At 38.6% G+C, this 21,671-nt stretch overlaps 2 protein-coding genes across 2 annotated transcripts in view; one reads left to right on the top strand and one right to left on the bottom strand.

Moving 5' to 3' along the window:
* LOC143373918 (uncharacterized) overlaps window positions 1–21,671 on the top strand; it is a 222,420-nt gene that overhangs the window by 187,751 nt on the left and 12,998 nt on the right. The gene's annotated exons all lie outside the window — the stretch shown is intronic.
* LOC143371557 (uncharacterized) lies at window positions 14,114–18,378 on the bottom strand. Its single transcript, XM_076816893.1, has 2 exons — window positions 16,939–18,378; window positions 14,114–16,427 (listed from the first exon to the last, which is right to left on the bottom strand). Exon 2 carries the CDS (start codon window positions 15,347–15,349, stop codon window positions 14,114–14,116), a length of 1,236 nt encoding a protein of 411 aa, XP_076673008.1. The 5' UTR covers window positions 15,350–16,427; window positions 16,939–18,378.

The following is a 21,671-nucleotide window of genomic DNA, read 5'->3' as shown; positions in this document are numbered from 1 at the left end:
TTATAACAATGGCTATTTCTACAAAGAAAAAAAGGTATTAAATAATATTAAGCAGACATATTTTTATACAAATAAATATTTTAATACGAAAAAATATTTTATTCAAAATACTTGGCGCTGCGCTCCGAATTGGTGTTGCTAAACTGAATAAATATGTTTTAATTGCATTAATCTTTCACTCTTTTTCTTGTGCGTGCGTTCGTGAATGTGTGTATGTGTGCGTGTGCATATGTTACGTATGGTATTAGAATTAAATATATGTAGAATAAATCTGATTGCGTTTCTAGTATGTATATGTACATTATGTATTTTAGATTGTAAGGGAGTTTTTGTAAATTATTAATACTAAGACAATTAACATTTCTTCGGTTTTGCAGCGCCAAGTATTTTGAATAATATATTTATTCGTATTAAAATATTTATTTGTATTAATTGGCGCATTATTATAATTGGCGCAATTTTTGTATATCATTAATTTTGATTCTTTTAGATGGGTTCATTAAAATGTTCGCGATATAAGTAATGGAAGCTATTGAACACAGCATTTTAGCTGTGTATATGTTGTAGTTGTGTCATTTGTATTTGTATTTTTTGTTTTCCTGTGTGTTTCTAACATAGTCATTTTTCCTTTTTTCCTCCTCTCTCCTTCGGGTCCCAGCAGCAGCGACGCACCGGGAGAGACAGGTGATGGTCACCCATCTTTCCCCAGCACACCGCCCCGTGATGCTTAACTTCGGTGATCTAACGAGAACCGGTGTTTTCCATCACGGCTACAGCCGCTGGTATAGTTGTGCCATCTTAGGCGCAGTTGGAAAGCACCTTTATGTACTTGCAGCTCATTTTGATTTCACATATTTTTTTTATTTTGTAATTATTATTATCTTCTATTTTTGTGATTTGTTTGATTTCATGTACTTGGCGTAATTTTTTTTACTTTTTTTTAAAGTTTTTTTATGGGGATATCACTTCTTTTTACAAAGATAATTTGCATAGGGAATGACTTCCGATAATTTTTAATATTATATTATTATTATCTTCTATAAAGTATGTAAAACAGTTTATAACCTTCTTTTTTTAAACTATTTTTTAGTATTCCCCAAAGAACGAATATAAACTAAATAAATTGGTGATAATCCATACTCTAATGTAGAGAAATACAAATATTTAACAGTAAATATGGTGTACCTTGGATTCTAAGTTTATTAAATATTGTTGTAAGTGGGCAAATATTACTATACACGTGATATTAGAATAATCAGAAAAACTTTATTAAGTAATACACGTGCTTCTGCACTCAGTCAAGTCGTAACCGGAAGAACGTTACAGAGGATAGCAAACATAACGTCATTAGATGGCGTCGTTGAAAACATAAATGCGCGCGTTATTCAACACTCCTCCTCAACGTCGTCATCAGTTACTGGTTGCAGTCCACAATCCAAAGACAACCTTGTAAGTTTGTTTTTCTCTCTTGGCTTCGTCAATAAATCTGCAATCATATATTCTGTACTTATGTTACCTTCCTTTAAATCTCTGATAAAATGATATTTGGTATCAACGTGTTTTGTTCTTTTGCTATAATTTTGATTTCCTGTTAATGATATACAGCTTTGATTGTCCTCATACATCTTTATAGGTAGATTAATATCTTTATCAAAATCTTTGAGTAATTTAATTAACCATAGACCTTCTTGACATGCTTCACTCAAAGCTATGTATTCCGCCTCAGTAGATGATAGTGCTACGCATGTTTGCTTTCTGCTCGCCCAGCTAATACTGCTTCCATTATATTTAAAAAGATATCCACTGTCTGATTTTCTATGGTTTTCAGATTCTGCCCAGTCCGCGTCTGCATATCCTATTAATTTTTCTGTTTCTTGATATCCCAACTTTAATCTATAATTTATAGTGTGTTTCAAATATTTAATAATTCTTTTAGCTTCGTTCATATCTGTTTCGGTTGGATTCTTCATTTTTCTACTCAAAATGCTCACGCTCGCTATTATGTCCGGTCGTGTTGATACTGCTATGTACATTAGACTACCTACAATACTTTGAAATCTTGTACTATCTTGTAATGGTTTACTATTTTGAACTTTCCTATATCCTGTACACATTGGTATTTCCGAGCCCTTAGCATCTTTTAATCCATATGTCTCTAAAATTTGCTCGATGTATTTTCTTTGATGTATATAAAATATTTGTTCTTTGTCTGTTTCTACTTGTATTCCTGAAAATTCTTTTATGTCTCCAAGTTTTGACATCCTAAATTTTTTTTAAAGTTCTTGCTCAAACTTTTGAATCTCATCGGTATTTTTAGTAGCTATTACTATATCATCCACATATATTATTACATAAGTACTCATATTTCGACTATGTTTTATATATAAACATGGATCTGTAATACCTTGGCTATATCCTATTTCTTTTAATTTGTTTGAAATGCAAGTATTCCAATTATTTGCTGACTGTTTCAATCCGTATATACTTTTGTTCAATCTTAATACCAAATGCTCTTGATTTTGTATCTCGTATCCTTTTGGCTGCTTCATATAAATTATTTCCTTTAAATTTCCATTTAGAAATGCATTTTTTATGTCATAGTGTTTAACTATCATCTTCTCTTTACCTGCAATACTCAAAAGCATTCTTAATGTTGTTTGTCTTACCACTGGCGCAAATATTTCTTCGTAATCTATCTTATAATTTTGATTACCACCCAGCGCCACAAGTCTAGTCTTGTAACGGACTATATTTCTACTTGCATCTCTTTTTAATTTAAAAACCCATTTGCACCCAATTGCTTTAGCTCCTTTCGGAAGTTCAGTTATCTCCCATGTATTATTTGCTAACAAAGATGAATATTCTTCATCTAACGCTCGTTGCCATTCTTCTTTGTTTATTCCTGCCAAAGCTTCTGCAACGGATCTTGGTTCCAAATCTTGCTCTTTCGTGATGTGTACGTATGCTGATAACTTCGCTGGTGGTACTCCTTTATTTTCACGCTTTGATCTTCTTAAATTATTTTCATTTCTTTGATCCTGCTGTATCTGTTGTACAGGTTCTTCTTCCTCTTCTTCCTTAGTTTCTAAGTCTATATATATATCCGTATCTTTATTTTCATTATTTTCATTAAATTCTTTGGTCTCCTCCTGAATACTGATATTTTCCATAAATATAACATCTCTACTAATAGTAATCTTATCAGTCTTTAAGTTTATTAAACGATATGCTTTTGATTCTTCGCTGTATCCTACGAAAAATAATTTCTCTGCCTTATTATCTAACTTCTGTCTTTTTTCACATGGGATGTGTACGTAGGCTTGCCATCCAAACTTGTGTATTTCTTTGAAATTTGGTTTGGTTCCGTGCCAATACTCGTATAAACTTTTGCTTCGCATTCTACTGGGTAATCTGTTCTGTATATAATTTGCCGTTAGAACTGCCTCACCCCAGTATTTCTTTTCGAATTCACTGTCGATGAGCATGCATCTGGTCATCTCTATCGGGTACCTATTTTTTCTTTCAGCAATTCCATTTTGCTGCGGAGTATACGGTGCTGTTAACTGTATTTGTATACCTTCAGTCTTCAAGTAATTTGTTAATTCAGCATTTACATACTCTCTCCCTCTGTTGGACCTAATGACTTTTGGTTTTTTGTTAAACTTATTCTTGACTAAAGCTACATATTCTTTTATGCTTTTATTTACATCAGACTTATGTGCTAATAGACGTACCTCAGTGTACCCACTATAGTCATCAATTAGTGTAAGTACATATCTTTTGCCGCTTGGTGTTGCTGTTTGCATCGGACCACATATATCGGTGTGAACAAGATCCAATAATTCCTTAGCTTTCTCCGTTCTCTTTGGAAATGGCTTCCGAGATAGCTTTCCTTGGATACATGTATCACATACTTCCTTAATTCCGCAGTCTTCTATCTTTATGTTCGAAGCAAAAGTTTCCTTAACAATTCTACGTATGGCTTCTGGATCCCTGTGTCCCAGCTTCCTGTGCCAGGAATGTATACAATTTTCCTTATGCTGGCTTTGTGCGAGTAATGCTTTATGATCCTTCAGTCTGTATAGATTTCCTATACTTTCCGCTGTAGCTACTATTATATTATTTTTTGTTATATTGCACTCGGTTTCATTAAAAACAATTTTAAATCCATTATCCGTTATCTTCTTAACAGATAATAAGTTACCATGTAAATCAGGTACATACAATACATCCTTTATAGTTACTGTTCTTTCTTCGTTCAAATTATTTATGCATTTAATACTTCCTGTTCCTATGCCTTCGACTTTAATTACTTTTCCATCTGCTACAGTAACATTATTCTTTTTATTAGTATCCAGGGTATTAAAAAACTTTTTGTCGCTGGTTATATGGCTCGTTGCACCTGAGTCGCTAAACCATGCACCTGAATCGCTTTTATCTGCATGAGCACTAAAACAGAAATCATTATTATTGGTATCTTCTGTTTTATTTACCTTTTCCTTTTGCTCTTTCCAATTTTTATATTTCCAACAATCCTTTTTTAAATGTCCTTTCTTTTTACAAAAATAGCAATCGCTTAGTTTTGTTGAATCTTCTTTCTTTCGAAAGATGTTGCTTTTCGTCTTCAGTGCTGTATCTCTCATTGTACTTGACTGCACAGAGCAGTTTACCCTTCTGTGATATTCATCCAAAAGTTTTCTTTTGACCACACTTAACGTTAACTCATTCGGCGCTTTACTTTCAAGTACGTTTATTAAACTATTATAAGATTCTGGTAAACCGCAAAATAGTATGCCAATCAAAAAAGATTCATTCATATCTTCCCAAATGGCTACCAATTGATTATACCAATCAATCATCTTATTTAAATGTTCTTTCAAATTTCCGTGTTCCGATAACCTTAAAGTACATAACTTTTTTAATAAGAATATGCTACTTGAAAGTGTAGACTTTTCGTGATATTCTTTCAATGCATTCCCGGCTTCTTTGACACTCCTAGTAGATCTAATATGCACCAACTTGTCATCTTCTACTAACAAACCTATTGTGGCCTTGGCTTTACCGTCCCTATTTAACCATTCCACATTTCTTTCTGCAGGAGGATTTGCCTCTACTAAATCCCATAAACCTTCTTTTATTAGTAGCAATTCTACTCTATATCGTACATAACAGTATATCTCTCATTTATTTACCTATTTTTTCTCTGTTTATTTACCTATTTTTTCCTCTAATTTATTTACCTATTTTTTCTATTTACCTTTTTTTCTTTAATTTATTTATCTATTTTTCTCTATTTATACACCTATTTTTTCTCTAGTTTATTTACCTATTTTTTCGCTATTTATTTACCTATTTTTTTCTCTATTTATTTACCACTTTTGATTTCTCTACTTATTTCCCTATTTTTTCCTGTAATTTATTTACCTATTTTTTTATTTACCTTTTTTCTCTATTTTTATACCTATATTTTTCTGTATTTATTCACTTTCTTTCTCTATTTATTTCCCTATTTTTTTCACTAATTTATTTACCTATTTTTTCTCTATTTATTTACCTATTTTTCTCTATTTATTTACCTCTTTTGTTTTCTCTATTTATTTACCTATTTTTCTCTATTTATTTACCTATTTTTCTCTATTTATTTACCTATTCTTTTCTCTCATTTATTTACCTATTTTTTCTCTGTTTATTTACCTATTCTTTCTCTAGTAATTTACCTATTTTTTCTCTATTTATTTACCTCTTTTTTCTGTATTTATTTACCTCCTTTGTTTTCTGAAAAAGACAGACAACAAATACCGTACGAATACCATTTAGCACCATTAGGCGGACATCAAGGAATCCAACGTACAGCACAAAGAATAAAACAAAGGTATAAATGGACGGGAATGGATAAAGACATAGAAGAATACATCCAAAAATGCACCTGGTGCCAAAATAATAAAACAAGTAGAAGGACCAAAGCACCAATGGTGATTTCCGACACGCCTACTCGACCATTCGAAAAGGGCGCACTGGATATAGTAGGACCCCTCACAGTAACTACGCTAGGAAATAGATACATCCTAACATTCCAGGATCACCTCACGAAATTTAGTAAAGCAATACCCATCCCCGACCAAGAAGCAAAAACGATAGCAGAAGCATTTGTAACAAAGATAATTTGTGAACATGGAATACCAGATAAAATCCTAACAGATCAGGGAGCCAATTTCATAGGCGAAATGTTCAAAGACACATGTAAGTTATTAAAGATCACGAAAATTCAAACAACGGCGTATCACCCTGAATCGAACGTAGCACTGGAAAGGTCCCACAGGACGTTAGTAGAATACCTGAGACATTATATAGACCGAGACCATTCCGATTGGGACAAATGGTTACCCTACGCAATGTTCACTTATAATACAACCCCGCATACTGCGACAGGTTACACCACCCACGAACTAGTTTACGGACAGAAAGCGGAACTACCGACCGCACTAAAAATCACGCCAAATCCTACCTATAATTATGACGATTACGCGCAAGAGGCCAGAGAACGGCTAACGACCTCAAATGAAGTAGCGCGAGCAAAGTTAGTAGACGCGAAACAACGCTCAAAAACTACATACGATAAAAAAAGTAAGGAAATTCAATTCAAAATAGGCGATAAAGTATTATTATACGATGAAACAGTGAGACGAGGAAGATAAAAAAACTAGACGCGAAATGGGAAGGACCATACACAATAATAGATAAAAAATCCAAAGTTAACGTCACCATTAAAAAGGGAAGAAGAACGTTAACCGTCCACGTAAATAGAATAAAACACTTTGTCGAATAAAAACGCTAATACTACAGGCGGGAGAGAGGAAATGGTAATAAAGGAAAATAAATTAGGAAACATACGAAATAGATATAATTGGGGGCTTTTTGAAAAATAAAGAAAAATCGCGGAACAACGCTATATATAGGCACGCGCGAAAAGAAATTAGGAAGGGATAGATTCAGACTTCCATGTTACGACTTGAGTTAATACGTCTTACAGGTGCATCGGGCTGCAGTATCTAAATCCACAGGCAACGCCCGCTAGCGACACATTACCATACATAATCGAACCCACGAAACATAGCGCGGGAATCCACTTTATCCACATCGGCGACTTACACCTAGCTACAAATGAGTGGAAGATAGTGACACGATTAGACACAGAGCCACTGATACGGAGGTACAAACAATTAAAACCATACATCAAAGAGGTAACAACATTATGCACCTTACCGGCTAACATACGAGAGCTAAAATCAACATGCCAAAACTACCTTGGTGTTTTGGTGAGACAAACGGAAAGATTAAACAGACAAATTCAACACATTTATCAAATACCTTCATATGCTCAAAACAAACGAAGAGGGTTAATAAACGGAATAGGCTCAATAGCAAAAACAATTTTCGGAACAATGGACGCGAACGACGCGGAAGAAATAAACGCTCACTTCGCGGAAGTAGACAGTAGACAAGACGCACTACAGACAACAATAAAACGACAAATACAACTAACAAACAATACCCTACACCACCTACACGACATTGAACAGACGATACAAGAAAACGAAAAAATACTAACAACACAGACGAGACAGCTGCGAGTGCAAGTCGAGACGGAGCTTACGCGGCAGAAAATACGTACTGACCTAGTGGACTACTTCGCGACTTTGAACTCACTGCTAGTCGACCGAATGAATGACGTAAGGGACGTAAAACAATACTGTAGTTAGCTAAAAAGTGGGAGCATAGACCCAAGCGTGTTATCAAACGCAGAAATAATAAGATTATTACAGACAGCGGTATCGCGCTTACCAGACGGATTCACATTCCCACTAATACCTACGTTAGAGAACGCGCACCTAATCGAGCATTTATCATCAATCGTAGCATACTATGAAAAACAAACACTTGTTACCGTTATAAAAATACCACTCATTACCTCCCAGACCTACAGTGTAATAGAAGCAACCCCGGTCCCAATACATGTACGCGATAATATATATACGTTGTTAGTCACTCATTCACCGATCATGATACTCGACACGGATGACGATCAATACATAATCGCAAGCGAACAAGAACTACAAAAATGTAAAAAAATAGTATATTTCCATGACTGATAGTTCTGATTATTCAATTTAGTAATGAAAACACGTGTCGCGTCCATGTTATCTTTAACAGTTAGGTTAACTCTGCACGTGGTTTTTCCTTAGTTTATCTTTATACCTTATAACGCACAGAAAAATTAAAATAAACTTTCACCAACTGTTTAAAAAAAAAACTCCTGGGCCCATAACCTGTTGTAAGTGGGCAAATATTACTATAAACGTGATATTAGAATAATCAGAAAAACTTTAGTAAGTAATACACGTTGTTATGGGTTGAGAGATGGAAGAGAGTTTTCTTCCAAGCTAAGTTTTTTATTTAACAACACAAATTGGATTCGTACAGAAATGTGACAAAGAGTACACGAGTTAGCTTGTACACGGAGGAATCGACTGACCCCGTTTTCGAGGAGCTCCGTCCTTTTATCCATTGTTAGAACAAGGGATTTGGCGTAGCCCACGTGACCTGGAAAACTGGGGGGTCCGGCGTCTCCTGGAAAAGGGAGAAAGCACGTGCAGGCCACCTTACACTAACCGGCTGCTGCACATGCCTAACTCCAGGGGTACGCTGGCGTAATTTAGTGGGAGTCGCATGGCGACTGTTCGGGTAGGTCGTGAAGTGTCATGTGACGACCGTTTTCGGGTGATTCGGGCAGTGTCACATAACAGCGTCACGACTGTTCGGGTAGGTCGTGAAGTGTCACGTGACGACCGTTTTCGGGTGGTTCGGGCAGTGTCACATAACAGCGTCACGACTGTTCGGGTAGGTCGAGAAGTGTCACGTGACGACCGTTTTCGGGTGGTTCGGGCAGTGTCACATAACACCCCCCGATCTAGACAAAACCTATTTATTTTTCTTAATTAAAAATCGGTTTTAATATGTATCATCGACGGTGGTGAAGTATCGCTTTGGCTTGTGTATGGCGCGAGAGGAGGCTGTGTTATACAAAGGTGGTACCTCTTCGAAGGTCACTTGACGGGACGCTGCTGTCCCTTCCGTCACAAGAGACCTTCCGTCACGTGATACACCTGCGGTATTCCCTCGAGAGCCAACTTGATTGATACTTCCTCGGTTAAAGCAATTATTGTAAATAATGGCGCACGGTTTGGTAGTACAAAAGCTAATCAGTCGGTATAACTTAAATTTAACAAAGGCATACAAGATTAAGATTACGGTCAGTGCTCCTAAGGAATATTTAATAAACATCCATCGGGATTCGGCCTCGGTCACAGACCGGAAATGAGTACTAATTTCACTGGCCTCTCGACGGATAGATTCTAGGTTTGTACCGGCGGACATTAATTCTAATGTGTTTGTGTGTATTCCTCGAAATTCAGGAATGTGCGCCAATTTTATACTGTCGTTCAAACCGGTAATGTTAAAGTCCGTGAATCCGAAATCACTGGAGGACGGCTCGGTTTCGACTATGTCAGCTGCGTATAGTGTGGCAGTAGTGGTGATCCCCACGCATCCTTTGCTCAGCTTGATTTTCTGCGTCCCCTTTAGAGCTACCGTTTTGTGGGTTCCATCTGGACAATTCACTTGTAGCGAATCGGGGTATGGCGCAATAGAGATCCATGCCCGTCCGGATTCTAATTGTATCCAAACGTTATTCGTGATACGTACTACAGTTAATGGACAGAATTTCGCCGCTGGTTTGACAAGAGTTTTGGTTGCAATACGTAGACAAGGATCCTGAGCCACCGTACTGTACTTTGGAACGTGTCTCTGGCACAGTCGTTTACCCTCGTGCTTAACACATGCATCTAATTCTATTTTGCTGCTTGGCATAAAGGAGTGAGTTTGTGCTTCTAGTATTATATAATTATACTCTAAACTGATGAATTGCAAAGTTCCTTCATCGTTTAGCTCGTCGGTGGGCAATGCTACTAGATGATAGGCTCGGAATTTACTTTCTTCTATAATTGGAATAAGTACTTCGAAGCACAGTCTTTTTCCTCTTAAGACAACTATATTACTCTTACTGTAACGCAGGTACGAGTAAGCGTATTCCTCATTGACTGGGAACATCATCCTGTTTTCTCCATATGTAGACGCTATTTGTCTCAGTATCGTTAACAATGGGTCAATTTCTATAATTTGTGGATGTACGCGGCCATTTTGAGCTTGAAGTACTATGGACTCCACCAAATTAATTCTATCGTTTAGAGAGTTCATTAATAGATTGTATTCCGTCACAACGTGCATGAATCGAAATCCGGTTTCTACGGTTTTCGTATTGTTTCCCATTATTTTAAGAATCTCCGTTAGCCGTTTGTTCACTTGCTCTTCTATTACATTTACTCTGTTAATGCTGGCTTCTACAATACTAGTTTCATTCTTGATTAGTTGTGCTATACGTCGGCTATCTTTATATAATTTATCGACTTCGGTGTTGTAATACTGGGCATCGGAATCGGACATTGTACCGAACAGTATTTTTGAAATATCCCCGATAAAATTAAATACACCTCTTCTATTTCTAACGGCCTCGGTTAATCCTAAACTATGGAAAAGCGTGTTTTTCCTCGACTTTAATTCTATGTATCTATTATGTAACGTTCTTACGAGTAGCGAGCTAGTTTCCAGGTTTTCGCTCTCCCCCGTCATTTCCCGTATACCACGGAATATTGCTTCTGACATCAGTGTTAAATCATCCAAGTTGTGACAGATGACGGCCTTCCATTCCTTCCTGGTACATCCTGGTTTCCCCCATATCATCGAAGTAGAGGTTTGGTAATGCGTTGAATTGAGTCACCTCATAGCCCCCTCCGTAGCTCCCGATAGATGCCCTAGACACCAGAGCTAGTCTGAAAAACGTGTTTAGATACATTAGCGTACTTAAGCCGATTCAAATAAACGACCTCATCCCTGTTCTTTAGTCGGACTTTCGCATTTACGTCGTTGATTATCTCTAATATTTCGTATGGTCCGTTGTATGGGAAGTGAAGAGCATTCTTTTTGTTCCTGTCTTCGCTCTTAATCCAAACGTAATCTCCCGCTTGAAGGTCTTGACCTTTTACCGTTTTATCGTATCTGTCCTTCGTTGTTTCTTTGGCCTTGTTTATCGCACTACCTGCCTTCTCCCAAAGGTTCTGAAGAACTTCGTTTAGTTCTTCTAGATATTCGTCGTAGGTGATTCCTGTTGGTATTGCGTATTGGCTGAGGTAGTTTGGTGTTCTTCCAAACACCAATTCGTACGGTGTATACCCCGTAGACGCGTGTTCCGTTGAGTTGTAGACCATCACTCCGAAAGGTAGGATGTCATCCCAGTCCTCTTTATTCATGTCTATTTGATTTTTTAGGTATTCCTTTATGACTGCGTGACTGCGTTCTAAGCTTCCGTTACTTTCCGGATGGAATGCTGTAGTCTCTATTTTCTTGATATCAAACAGTTCGCAAAGTTCCTTCATGATATTTGACGTAAAGTTGTTACCTCGGTCGGACATTATTGCCTTTGGTATGCCGAACATGGAGAAATAGAAACTTGTTAGAGTCCTTATTACTGTCTTCGCAGTCTGGTCCTTCAGTGGATATGCCTGTATAAATTTCGTCAATTGGTCTTGTAGCGTTAATATGTATTTATTACCTTTAACTGATTCCTGTAGTGGTCCTACGATATCAATAGCAATCTTGTCGTTGAACCCTTTCGGTGTATCGGTGATTTTCATTGGTACTCTTCTTGGATGTCGATCGATCTTCCGTTCTTGACATCTTGTGCATTCCAACACGTACTTCCTAATGTCTTGGTAGCAATTGTCCCAGTAATACCTGCTTAGAATCTTCGCAGTGGTCTTTATAACGCCCAAATGTCCGCCAGCTAAATTCTCGTGGTTCTCCTCTAATATCTTTTGTTTCTCGTCGCCATTCTCGGGTGTGAGGTATGGATGTGTATTTAGCTCCACTTCAATCAAAGGATCGTTGAACCACGTCGTTAGTGTTTCCTTTAACTCCTTTCTTGTGATTGACGTTAAGCTCTCAAGTTTGATGTAATCAACTCCTATCCTGTTGATTCCTTCGGCGACGAGGATGTACAACAGTTCCTCTAGTAGCTTGTTCAGTGATTCCTTATCGAACCTTGCTGCTTCGGCGCAAACGGCTATGGGTTTTCGGCTATCCTCCGCATCCTTGACTATGTGTAATTTTAGGTCGTTTCCTCTCCTGAAATGTACTGGAAACGACTCTCCGGAGGGTTCGCTTACGAACTTCAAGTGTTTTCTCCACCCTGGCTTATTTGTTTGCATGATTAGGACTGGGTTACGGCTTAAAGCGTCTGCGTTACAATTCAGACTTCCCTTCTTGTATACTATCTCATACTCGTATTCTTCTAGAGCTATTCGCCACCTCATTAATCGCGAATTCGGATCCTTTAGGTTAAACAACCATTTTAACGGTTGGTGATCAGTTATAATTGTGAACTTTTTACCGTACAAGTATGGGCGAAAGTGTTTCACCCCCCATACTATAGCGAGGAGCTCTTTTTCGGTGGTGCTATAGTTGCGTTCCGCTGAGTTTAGTGTCCTGCTGGCATATGCTATTGGTCGCTCTTGTTTTCCATCCTTTTGTGCCAATATGGCTCCTAATGCGTCGTTACTTGCGTCGGTTGCTAAAATAAATTCCTGATTCATATCTGGAAACTTTAAGACGTTATCGCTGCAGAGTTCTTGTTTTAGAGTGCTAAAACTCTTCTCCTCTTTGGTGCTCCATTGAAATTCTCGGTCTTTCTTCAATAGCTCGGTCAACGGTTTCGCCTTTGAACTAAAGTTCTTGATGAAGCGCCTGTAATAGCCTGCAAGCCCTAAAAATTGTTTGATATTTCTTACATTCTTTGGCGTTGGGAACTCGTTGACGGCTCTAATTTTCTCCGGATTTGGTTTGACTCCTTGTTCCGTTATTATATGTCCCAGATATGCGAGTTCTGGCTTCAAATACTCACACTTGTCTGGTTGCAATTTCAATCCGGTTTCTTTTAACCGTTCGAATAGCAAGACCAGCTTCTCGTTGTGTTGTTTAAGCGTCTCCCCAAACACAACGATGTCATCCAAATAGACAAAACACACCTTACCAATCAATCCTTTTAAAGCTCTATCCATTACTCTTTGGAACGTAGCTGGGGCATTCTTTAACCCAAACGGCATCCTATTGTACTCGAAATGTCCTTGAGGCGTTGAAAATGCTGTCTTCTCCTTGTCCTGTTCGGCCATTGATATTTGGTGAAATCCGCTGGCAAGGTCGAATGCGCTGAAATATCTGGATCGGCCTAACTGATCTAAAATCTCTTCAATGCTCGGAAGGGGGTATGCATCGTGAGGTGTTTTTTGGTTTAACTGCCTGAAGTCGACAACCACTCTCCATTTCTTTTTACCGCTCGCGTCATTTTTTTTCGGCACTACCCATAATGGAGAATTGTATGGGGATTGTGACTCGCGAATTATACCTTTCTCTAACATCTCGATTACCTGACAAGAGATCTCTTCCTGGTGTGTAGGTGGGTAACGGAACTGTTTCACGTACACGGGTTTGTCGTCGGTTGTTTCGATCCGATGTGTCGTTAAATTTGTTTCTGGTAATCCGTCTCCTGGTAGCACAAAGATATCCTGGTGCTGATCGATGATTCCCCAAAGCGTCTCGCGATCCTGGTCCTTTTGTATATGCTGTAATCTAGAGTTTTCCTGTAGGAGTTGGCTTCGCTCCTGTGAATACGACAGTCCCGTTTGCTTTTTTGCTTGAATTCGGAAAATAATCTTCCTTGCGGGTGCATCGATTATCGCGTTCTCCTTAAGCAGAAACGGCATTCCGATTATACCATCTTCCTCTATAGGAAATGAATCCGGCACAATTGCGAAAGAGTGTCGATTTTCGTAAATATCGATTCCTGCTTCTTTTCCTGAAACGATCGGGTCACCTGATATCCCGATTATTTCCAACTTGTTTTTACGCGTTGGTAATCCTTTTGCCGCTGTTTCTTTAATTAGATTTATTGAAGCTCCGGTGTCGATGAGGAAGCTTCCTCTTCGTGTTCCCACTCGTAAGTCGATGACTGCCCCCTCGGATTCTGGTGTTGTGCTGAGTCTAAATACTTTAGGTTGGGTGGTTTGGGAGGCCTTGCGTTCTGAAAATTTTGACGCGGCTTTGGACAGTTACGTGCCAAGTGCCCCGTTCCCTGACAATTATAGCATCTAAATTCGGGTAATGTTGGTCGTTCTCCCCTAGCTACAGGTTGCTGCGGTTTTGGAGTACGTGTGGGAGGATTGTGACTTTCTGTTCTCCGATTAAATCCTAAATTCCGATACATTTCTCTTTCTATCTGTACTTCGTTTTCGATTTCAATAGCCATTTCCTGAGCTTCCCGTAGTGTTTCCGGGCGTTGAGCTTTTACCTGAAGTCGGATATCCGGGTCTGTGTTCCTAATGAACTGAACAGCTGCGTTTTCGTCGTCATGCTCTATTAGAACGGCTTTTTTATTTTCAGAGTACCCGCTATTGTTCGTGATAGCTCGGCGTACGTCTTGGTGCAGGAGGTTGAATCTCTTTACGTATTTAACCATCGATTCTCGGTTCTGTCGGCATTGTTGTCTTTCTAAGACAGCTAAATCGTAACCCTTTACCCTACCGAACTCTCGTCTTAACGCGTGAGACAACTCCGAAACGGTACGCGTTGGGTATCCGTCTATTGCGAGTTTTGCTTGCCGAACAATTCTTTTCGCGACAATCAGTTGGACAAAAAGATTTTCGGGAGGTTTTATCGTATCGTGTAGGCTAACAACCTCTTTTAAGAACGTCTCTACTGCCATATTCGTGCCATCGAACTCCGATATTACTTCTAAATTGTCGCGTATCTTTCGCGTCATACGAGCGGACGCGCTCACGTGTCTCGATACAGTGGAACCGTCGTCGCTCGAACTTTCTGGCGTTTCTGGACGCGGCGGTGCTGAGGGTTCCCTAAGGGTTCTCCGCATTTGTGCACCGGACGGTCCTGCTTCTCTATAATTGAGTTCTTCGCGTTCTAATTCTTCTAAACGTGCTTTTAGTGCTTTGATGATCTCATCTCGCTCATCTTTAACGGGTTTCTCGTCTCCAAAACCCATCTTTGTGATCTCGGAAGCTAAATCTTGATCTGTGTTATCTTCGGCGACGGAAATCTCGGTTATTTCCTCGGAAGTGTCACTCGAACTCGAATGGACAGTCGATTCACGATAAGACGAAAGGAACATGCCACTCTCTACTTACAGTAGTATGACCCTCTTGTTCATCCCGATGTATTGTTTCCTGCGTGCCTCTTTGGCTTCGTGCCGGTAGTCCTTCTCGATCAAGGCGGTCCGTAGCGCTTGTCTTCTCTGCAGTATCCCACCGCTGCCACCAAATTATCTCTCTGTTATGGGTTGAGAGATGGAAGAGAGTTTTCTTCCAAGCTAAGTTTTTTATTTAACAACACAAATTGGATTCGTACAGAAATGTGACAAAGAGTACACGAGTTAGCTTGTACACGGAGGAATCGACTGACCCCGTTTTCGAGGAGCTCCGTCCTTTTATCCCTTGTTAGAACAAGGGATTTGGCGTAGCCCACGTGACCTGGAAAACTGGGGGGTCCGGCGTCTCCTGGAAAAGGGAGAAAGCACGTGCAGGCCACCTTACACTAACCGGCTGCTGCACATGCCTAACTCCAGGGGTACGCTGGCGTAATTTAGTGGGAGTCGCATGACGACTGTTCGGGTAGGTCGTGAAGTGTCATGTGACGACCGTTTTCGGGTGATTCGGGCAGTGTCACATAACAGCGTCACGACTGTTCGGGTAGGTCGTGAAGTGTCACGTGACGACCGTTTTCGGGTGGTTCGGGCAGTGTCACATAACAGCGTCACGACTGTTCGGGTAGGTCGAGAAGTGTCACGTGACGACCGTTTTCGGGTGGTTCGGGCAGTGGCACATAACAACGTGCTTCTGCACTCAGTCAAGTCGTAACCGGAAGAACGTTACAGAGGATAGCAAACATAACGTCATTAGATGGCGTCGTTGAAAACATAAATGCGCGCGTTATTCAACAAATATTTTCTAATTAAACATACCTTTAACATTGATTAAATATGTAAATTATGTTATACGTATTCAGTGGATTGGTGGAATTGGATTAAATTTGAGTTTTCAGATATGAAGCAAACATACAAGAAGAAAACAGAGCATCGAAGCTGAATAAAATCGTTTAATAAAATCGTTTAATTATTAATATAATACTATGTCACAATAAATTATTTTCTCTGACGTAGATCATTCTGTATCATCTTCTACTTTGATTATCTGTAAATATATAAAATCCACATTATAGTCATTTTAGTTACAACTTAACGTAGAACTTATATAGAAATAGAGTGGCATTTTGCTATTATAAGTGTAGAGACTACAAAATGTGTCCGAAGTAGGTGAGAGCGTATGGCAGAATGTTTTGTTGCAGGAAATTTAAATGTTAATGGTAATAATTCAGCGAAAATGAACGAAGAGATCCAATATTTTCAACACACAATTTATTGGTTTTGGAACAAAATTAGTTTAGTATGTTTATTGGTGAATTGAAATATTGTTAATGGGAACCTAAAAAAATTAATGAATTAATGAATAGTGTGGTAACTACTGTGGATTTTAATTAAAGTATTACAAATGTCTTTCACAAAAAATTGAAAAGCATCAAGGGAGATGTGTTTTCAGCGTACTTTCTTCACTAATGTGACTTGCTCTACATTGCAAGCAGTCCACCATAATCTACTTTCTTAATTCTTAATAAAATGTCTTTTGACAAATTTTGGCGATTTACCTTATTTTACAAGCTTCCAGAAACTTGTGCGAAACAAGATGCTCTGTCTATCTGTCTAATCTTCTCCGGACAACCTCCAAGCCTGTGCGTCCCCTTCATTTCTATCCATCCAAGCTTGTGCGACCCGTTGAATTCTATCCAAGCTCCCTTCATTTCTGTAATATAAGCTTTACATAAAAACTCTAAATTGCTGGTATACAGATATCTGGCAATTTAAATACAATGCAATTTATTACTACAATATATTATTTTGTACATGCATGGTACAAATTTCCAGAAACTTATGCGATAGGAGATACTTCTCTGTCGAACCTTCTCCGAACAACTTCTAAGTCTGCGACTCTACATAAAAAATCTATTAAAAATATTTTGGCGACTTACTTAGTTAATTGAGACAATAATTCAGTCTCTTATGTAGCGTAAAAACTTGTGACATTTCACATTTGGACAACTCATCTTATTTGACACTTGACAGGTTATGATGGTTTGACACTTGGTAGATTAGTTGAAAATAGTATACATAGCTATATGTACATGACGGACGACAATCCTTGCCGAATGGTCCCGAGAGTCGACGAATCAACGAACGAAACATGTGTTAGAATCGCTTTGGCTGAAGGTGTGCGTGTAACACGTATACGTATTATGTCGACGAAAATTTTGACTGGAGAATAAGAATCAGAAGAAGAAGAAGAAGAAGAAAAACCTTACCGTTTCTGACAGATCCATGAGACGATATTACGATATCTCTGTCATGCGTGGACCGATTTTATTCAATTTGGTCTTATTCGAAAGCTTACATGCGGTTTACATCAGAAAAATGCCATTAAATTTAGAAAATATCGCAGGCGTGATGAGATATTAATGAAATAAGTTTCAGGTTAGGTTGGAATAGCTCTGCGACGAGTAAATGATAGTGGTGGCGACATCGCATATACAGTGTGTCTTTCATGTACTTGGCGTCGAGACGCTACCGCGTCTTTAGATTAGATCTACATACATATATACATAACTACATACTGGTACAGATAAATGTTTATAAACATTTGCCCAAAGAAACAATGGAAAACCAAAAACACAGAAGCATTTGTTTAAATGTTTTTGACCGAATGTATGCAAACCGATTTTATACACTCTGATAACAATCTGCCTGCAGTCTGCCAGCAGATGGACAGCAGGCTCTGACAAGGCAGAGTCTGCCGGCAGATGGACAGCAGGCTCTGACAAGGCAGAGTCTGCCGGCAGATGAACGGCAGATCCTGACAAGGCAGGGTCTGCCGGCAGAACCGTAGCTGAATGCGGACATAGCCCAGATAGCACAGGACGTTTTGAAAACGTACATTTTACGTACATTTTATGTCTGAACGTCCATGGCTTGATTTGTGAAAATGGACGGTTTTAAAACGTTTCCTGGACGCTTTTTGTACGTTTTTAAAACGTTTCCTGTACGTTTTAGAAACGTCCAGAAAACGTCCAGGAAATGTCCAGAAGACATTTTAAAAACGTATTTTGCATACGTTTTCAAAACATCCAGAGTACGCTTTGGTTACGTGCGAAACAGGCGTTCAAAAGAGGCTGTGTGCCATTTGAGAAATGTCGATAGATTAGGATACATTAGTTGAAGGAAACCAAGGATCCACCAAATATGGATAGATCGTACAGGTAAAGTCTAATTAAATCTACATATATATATACATAAATATACACACTGGTACATATAAATGTTTATGAACATTTGTTGAAAGAAACAATGGAAAACCAAAAACACAGAAGCATTTGTTTAAATGTTTCTGACCGAATGTTTGCAAACCGGTTTTATACCGTTTTTATATTGTTTTCATACAGTTTTTATACAGCTTTCATAAAGTTTTTGTACAGTTTTTGTATATGTGTTTCAGTATTTGCGGTCAAAGGTATGTAGTTCTAGGTTAGGGTTTGAATAATTTTTAAATTTTAGGTTAATGTCGTTTATGCCCAATGGACGTTGCATTGCTATTTAGTCGGTCTCGGCAGAAAAGGGAATGAAGATTTCCATAAATTAAACGTAGCAACGGTTTTAATATGTAACTTTCACCCTCATTTTACTGTTCCCAATATTGATTACTGTAAAATTCAATGTATTGTCTGTATATTCGACCTCGTACTAACATGTTCTTTTAATTTTTATTTTATTAATTGAGCGTTTAGAGTCGCATCTACTTCTATGGTCATTAACGACTACATTGGGTGCGTAAGATCAATTAGTCATCGTGCGAATTAGTGAAAAGAAAAAGGAGTAGAATAGAAAGGAAAAAAAAAGAAAAATGTTCCTGGGGCTCAGACATCTCAGGTACTGGTAAGCACAGACGCTAAATCAGTTGTCGGATTCCAATGCCTTCAAGGAAGTTGAGCACATTGTTGAAGGTATTCGGATCGGTGAGCATCTGTTTGAGGTCGGTGCCAATTTTAGGTTGGTTTCGATTTGCTGAGTACTTGACACATTCGACCAGTATGTGCTGGATGGTGACACGTACTTTGCAGACATCACATTCTGGCGGTTCATTCAGGGTAATGAGGTGGGGGTGGGTCAAGTGAGTGTGACCGATTCTCAATCGAGTGAGTGTCACTTGGTCTTTCCGGTTTTCTAAGCAAATTCCGTTTCTTTCAGGGATATCCTTCTTAATCAGGTGCAGTTTGATGGTTTTGCCCGTTTTCCATTCTTCATCCCATAGGGCCTGGACTGCGATACGAATCGGGGTTTTGAGATCATTGTCATGCACAGAGATAGGGACGTCAGGCACTGGTAGCGAGCATGCTGACTTGGCTAGGGAATCAGCCTTTTCGTTTCCTTCAATACCCACATGAGATGATATCCAAATTAAAATAATCTCTTTGCCCCGATTTTTAAGAATATAGAGGGTCTCTTGCAGTTCTTGGGTAATGTGGTCACCTTTGCTGGAGTCTGTGATTGCGTCAATAGCAGACATAGAGTCAGTGAGAATGGCAAACTGGGAACTGTCATTTTTTTTTATAAATTTCACAGCCTGTAAAATAGCATATAACATGTTCTTGTATCTATTGTAAGTGCATATATTCTTCATTATTTCTGAATTAAATAAATTAAATAAATTGTTATCGAGTTTGATCTCATTTTGAAAACCATTTACTTGCTTAAATTTTTATTAAATCGAATCAGCACCGTCGAACGTCCTAAAAACATTTTAAAAACGTCCAGAAAACGTAGTGAAAACGTTTTGAAAATGGATGTTTTTAGGACCTTTTCTGGACCTTTTCTGGATGTTTTCAAAACATCCTGAACGTCCGACCTGGACGTTTTTAAAACGTATTTAAAACGGTTTTGTGCTATCTGGGTGGTGATCTACGTAGGTGTAGCCGTGAGAATTTGATTTTCCCTATAGTGGAAAAACCAAAATTCCTTAAAATGCTAGTCAATGTGGTCGCATTTGACAACATGGTCGCAGATATCCGTATACCGATTTTTTCCGACCATAAGGCACATCTGCATCTCCTTGGATTCCATTTTATGACCTTACCTGAGAGCAGCGTAGTTAATATTTCAGTGAGTGGAAATTCCCTATACCTACCGCGGTGCGCAGCATCGACAACCTTTTAAATATTTTCAATCGACTAGAATCTTTCACAATTGTGTGCATTATTACAAAGCCGATAGACGAATCAGTCGGATCATAAGTACGTTCCGCGTTGAATAAGCAAGTAAAGCAAAGCGCATGTAAAGGCACTTCCAGACGCTGATGTAAAAGTCATGAAACCTGTATCCGTGATGCATGCATCAGTGTTTCATGACTCTTGCATCAGCGTCTGGATGTGCCTTAATACTTTTTTAATGGGATGGTCTGGGTCATTAACTGTGTGCGTGTGCGCGCGCGCGTGTGTGTGTGTGTGTGTAATTCTAACAATGATACGTGTTTTGCTAAAGTGGTCACCGTATAGTGTTGAGCTTTCGCACCACGCGTTTTCTATTTTCTTATCTTTTCAGCATCATCCCCTTGGTTTGCCAATGTCTCCGTTCCGACAAAACCCACATTGGGTAAGATTCCACATCTCTCAATTTTTCGACGTGGGCGATATTTTTCAACGTCGAAAATGCCATCTTCTTTATTCTCACTTTGCTTTTCTATTTTTACTTTTCGAAGTCGATGAGTCGCTCTGAGCCCATAACCTGTTGATGCACGTTGTTACTGAGTTTAACATAAGCGACCTACCGCCATATATTGTTGCGACTCTCGTCTAGCGGCGTGTAGTATAAACTTTAGAAGCGGGAAGTTCGAATCGGGTCACACGAATGTAATAGGAAAAGGAAACAGAGTGAAGTTCGCACAAGCCCGAGGGGTTTGAAAATAGTAAGAGATTCTCTAAATAAATAACTTCAAGATTATAAATTAATCAATACTTACTTGGAAACGGATGTTTGAATAAATGAACTCCACTTTGATCCCTTCTCCTAAGTGTGTAAAATCAGCGCGATGTTGTTAAACGCTTGTTTTTGCGAAAACCGATAACCGAAAGAGAATGGATCGACGAATAGGAATTTAGCTAACTAATTAGTAAATTTGCGATTGGTTCTTAGAAACCAAGATATTTTGTAATTAACAAAAACGTGTTAAAACCGATAGACCTTGTAAAACGACACTCGAACCCCGAGAGCGAAAATAAACGGACGTGCAAATATAAATCTAGCGAAATTCTTATTTGTATCGTTTAAATTCGTTTAT

This window comes from Andrena cerasifolii, chromosome 1 (genome assembly GCF_050908995.1).
Source record: "Andrena cerasifolii isolate SP2316 chromosome 1, iyAndCera1_principal, whole genome shotgun sequence".
Taxonomy (NCBI): Eukaryota; Metazoa; Arthropoda; class Insecta; order Hymenoptera; family Andrenidae; genus Andrena; species Andrena cerasifolii.
Note: the sequence above shows the minus strand (reverse complement) of the source record. Positions and strands in the feature narration are given on the sequence as shown.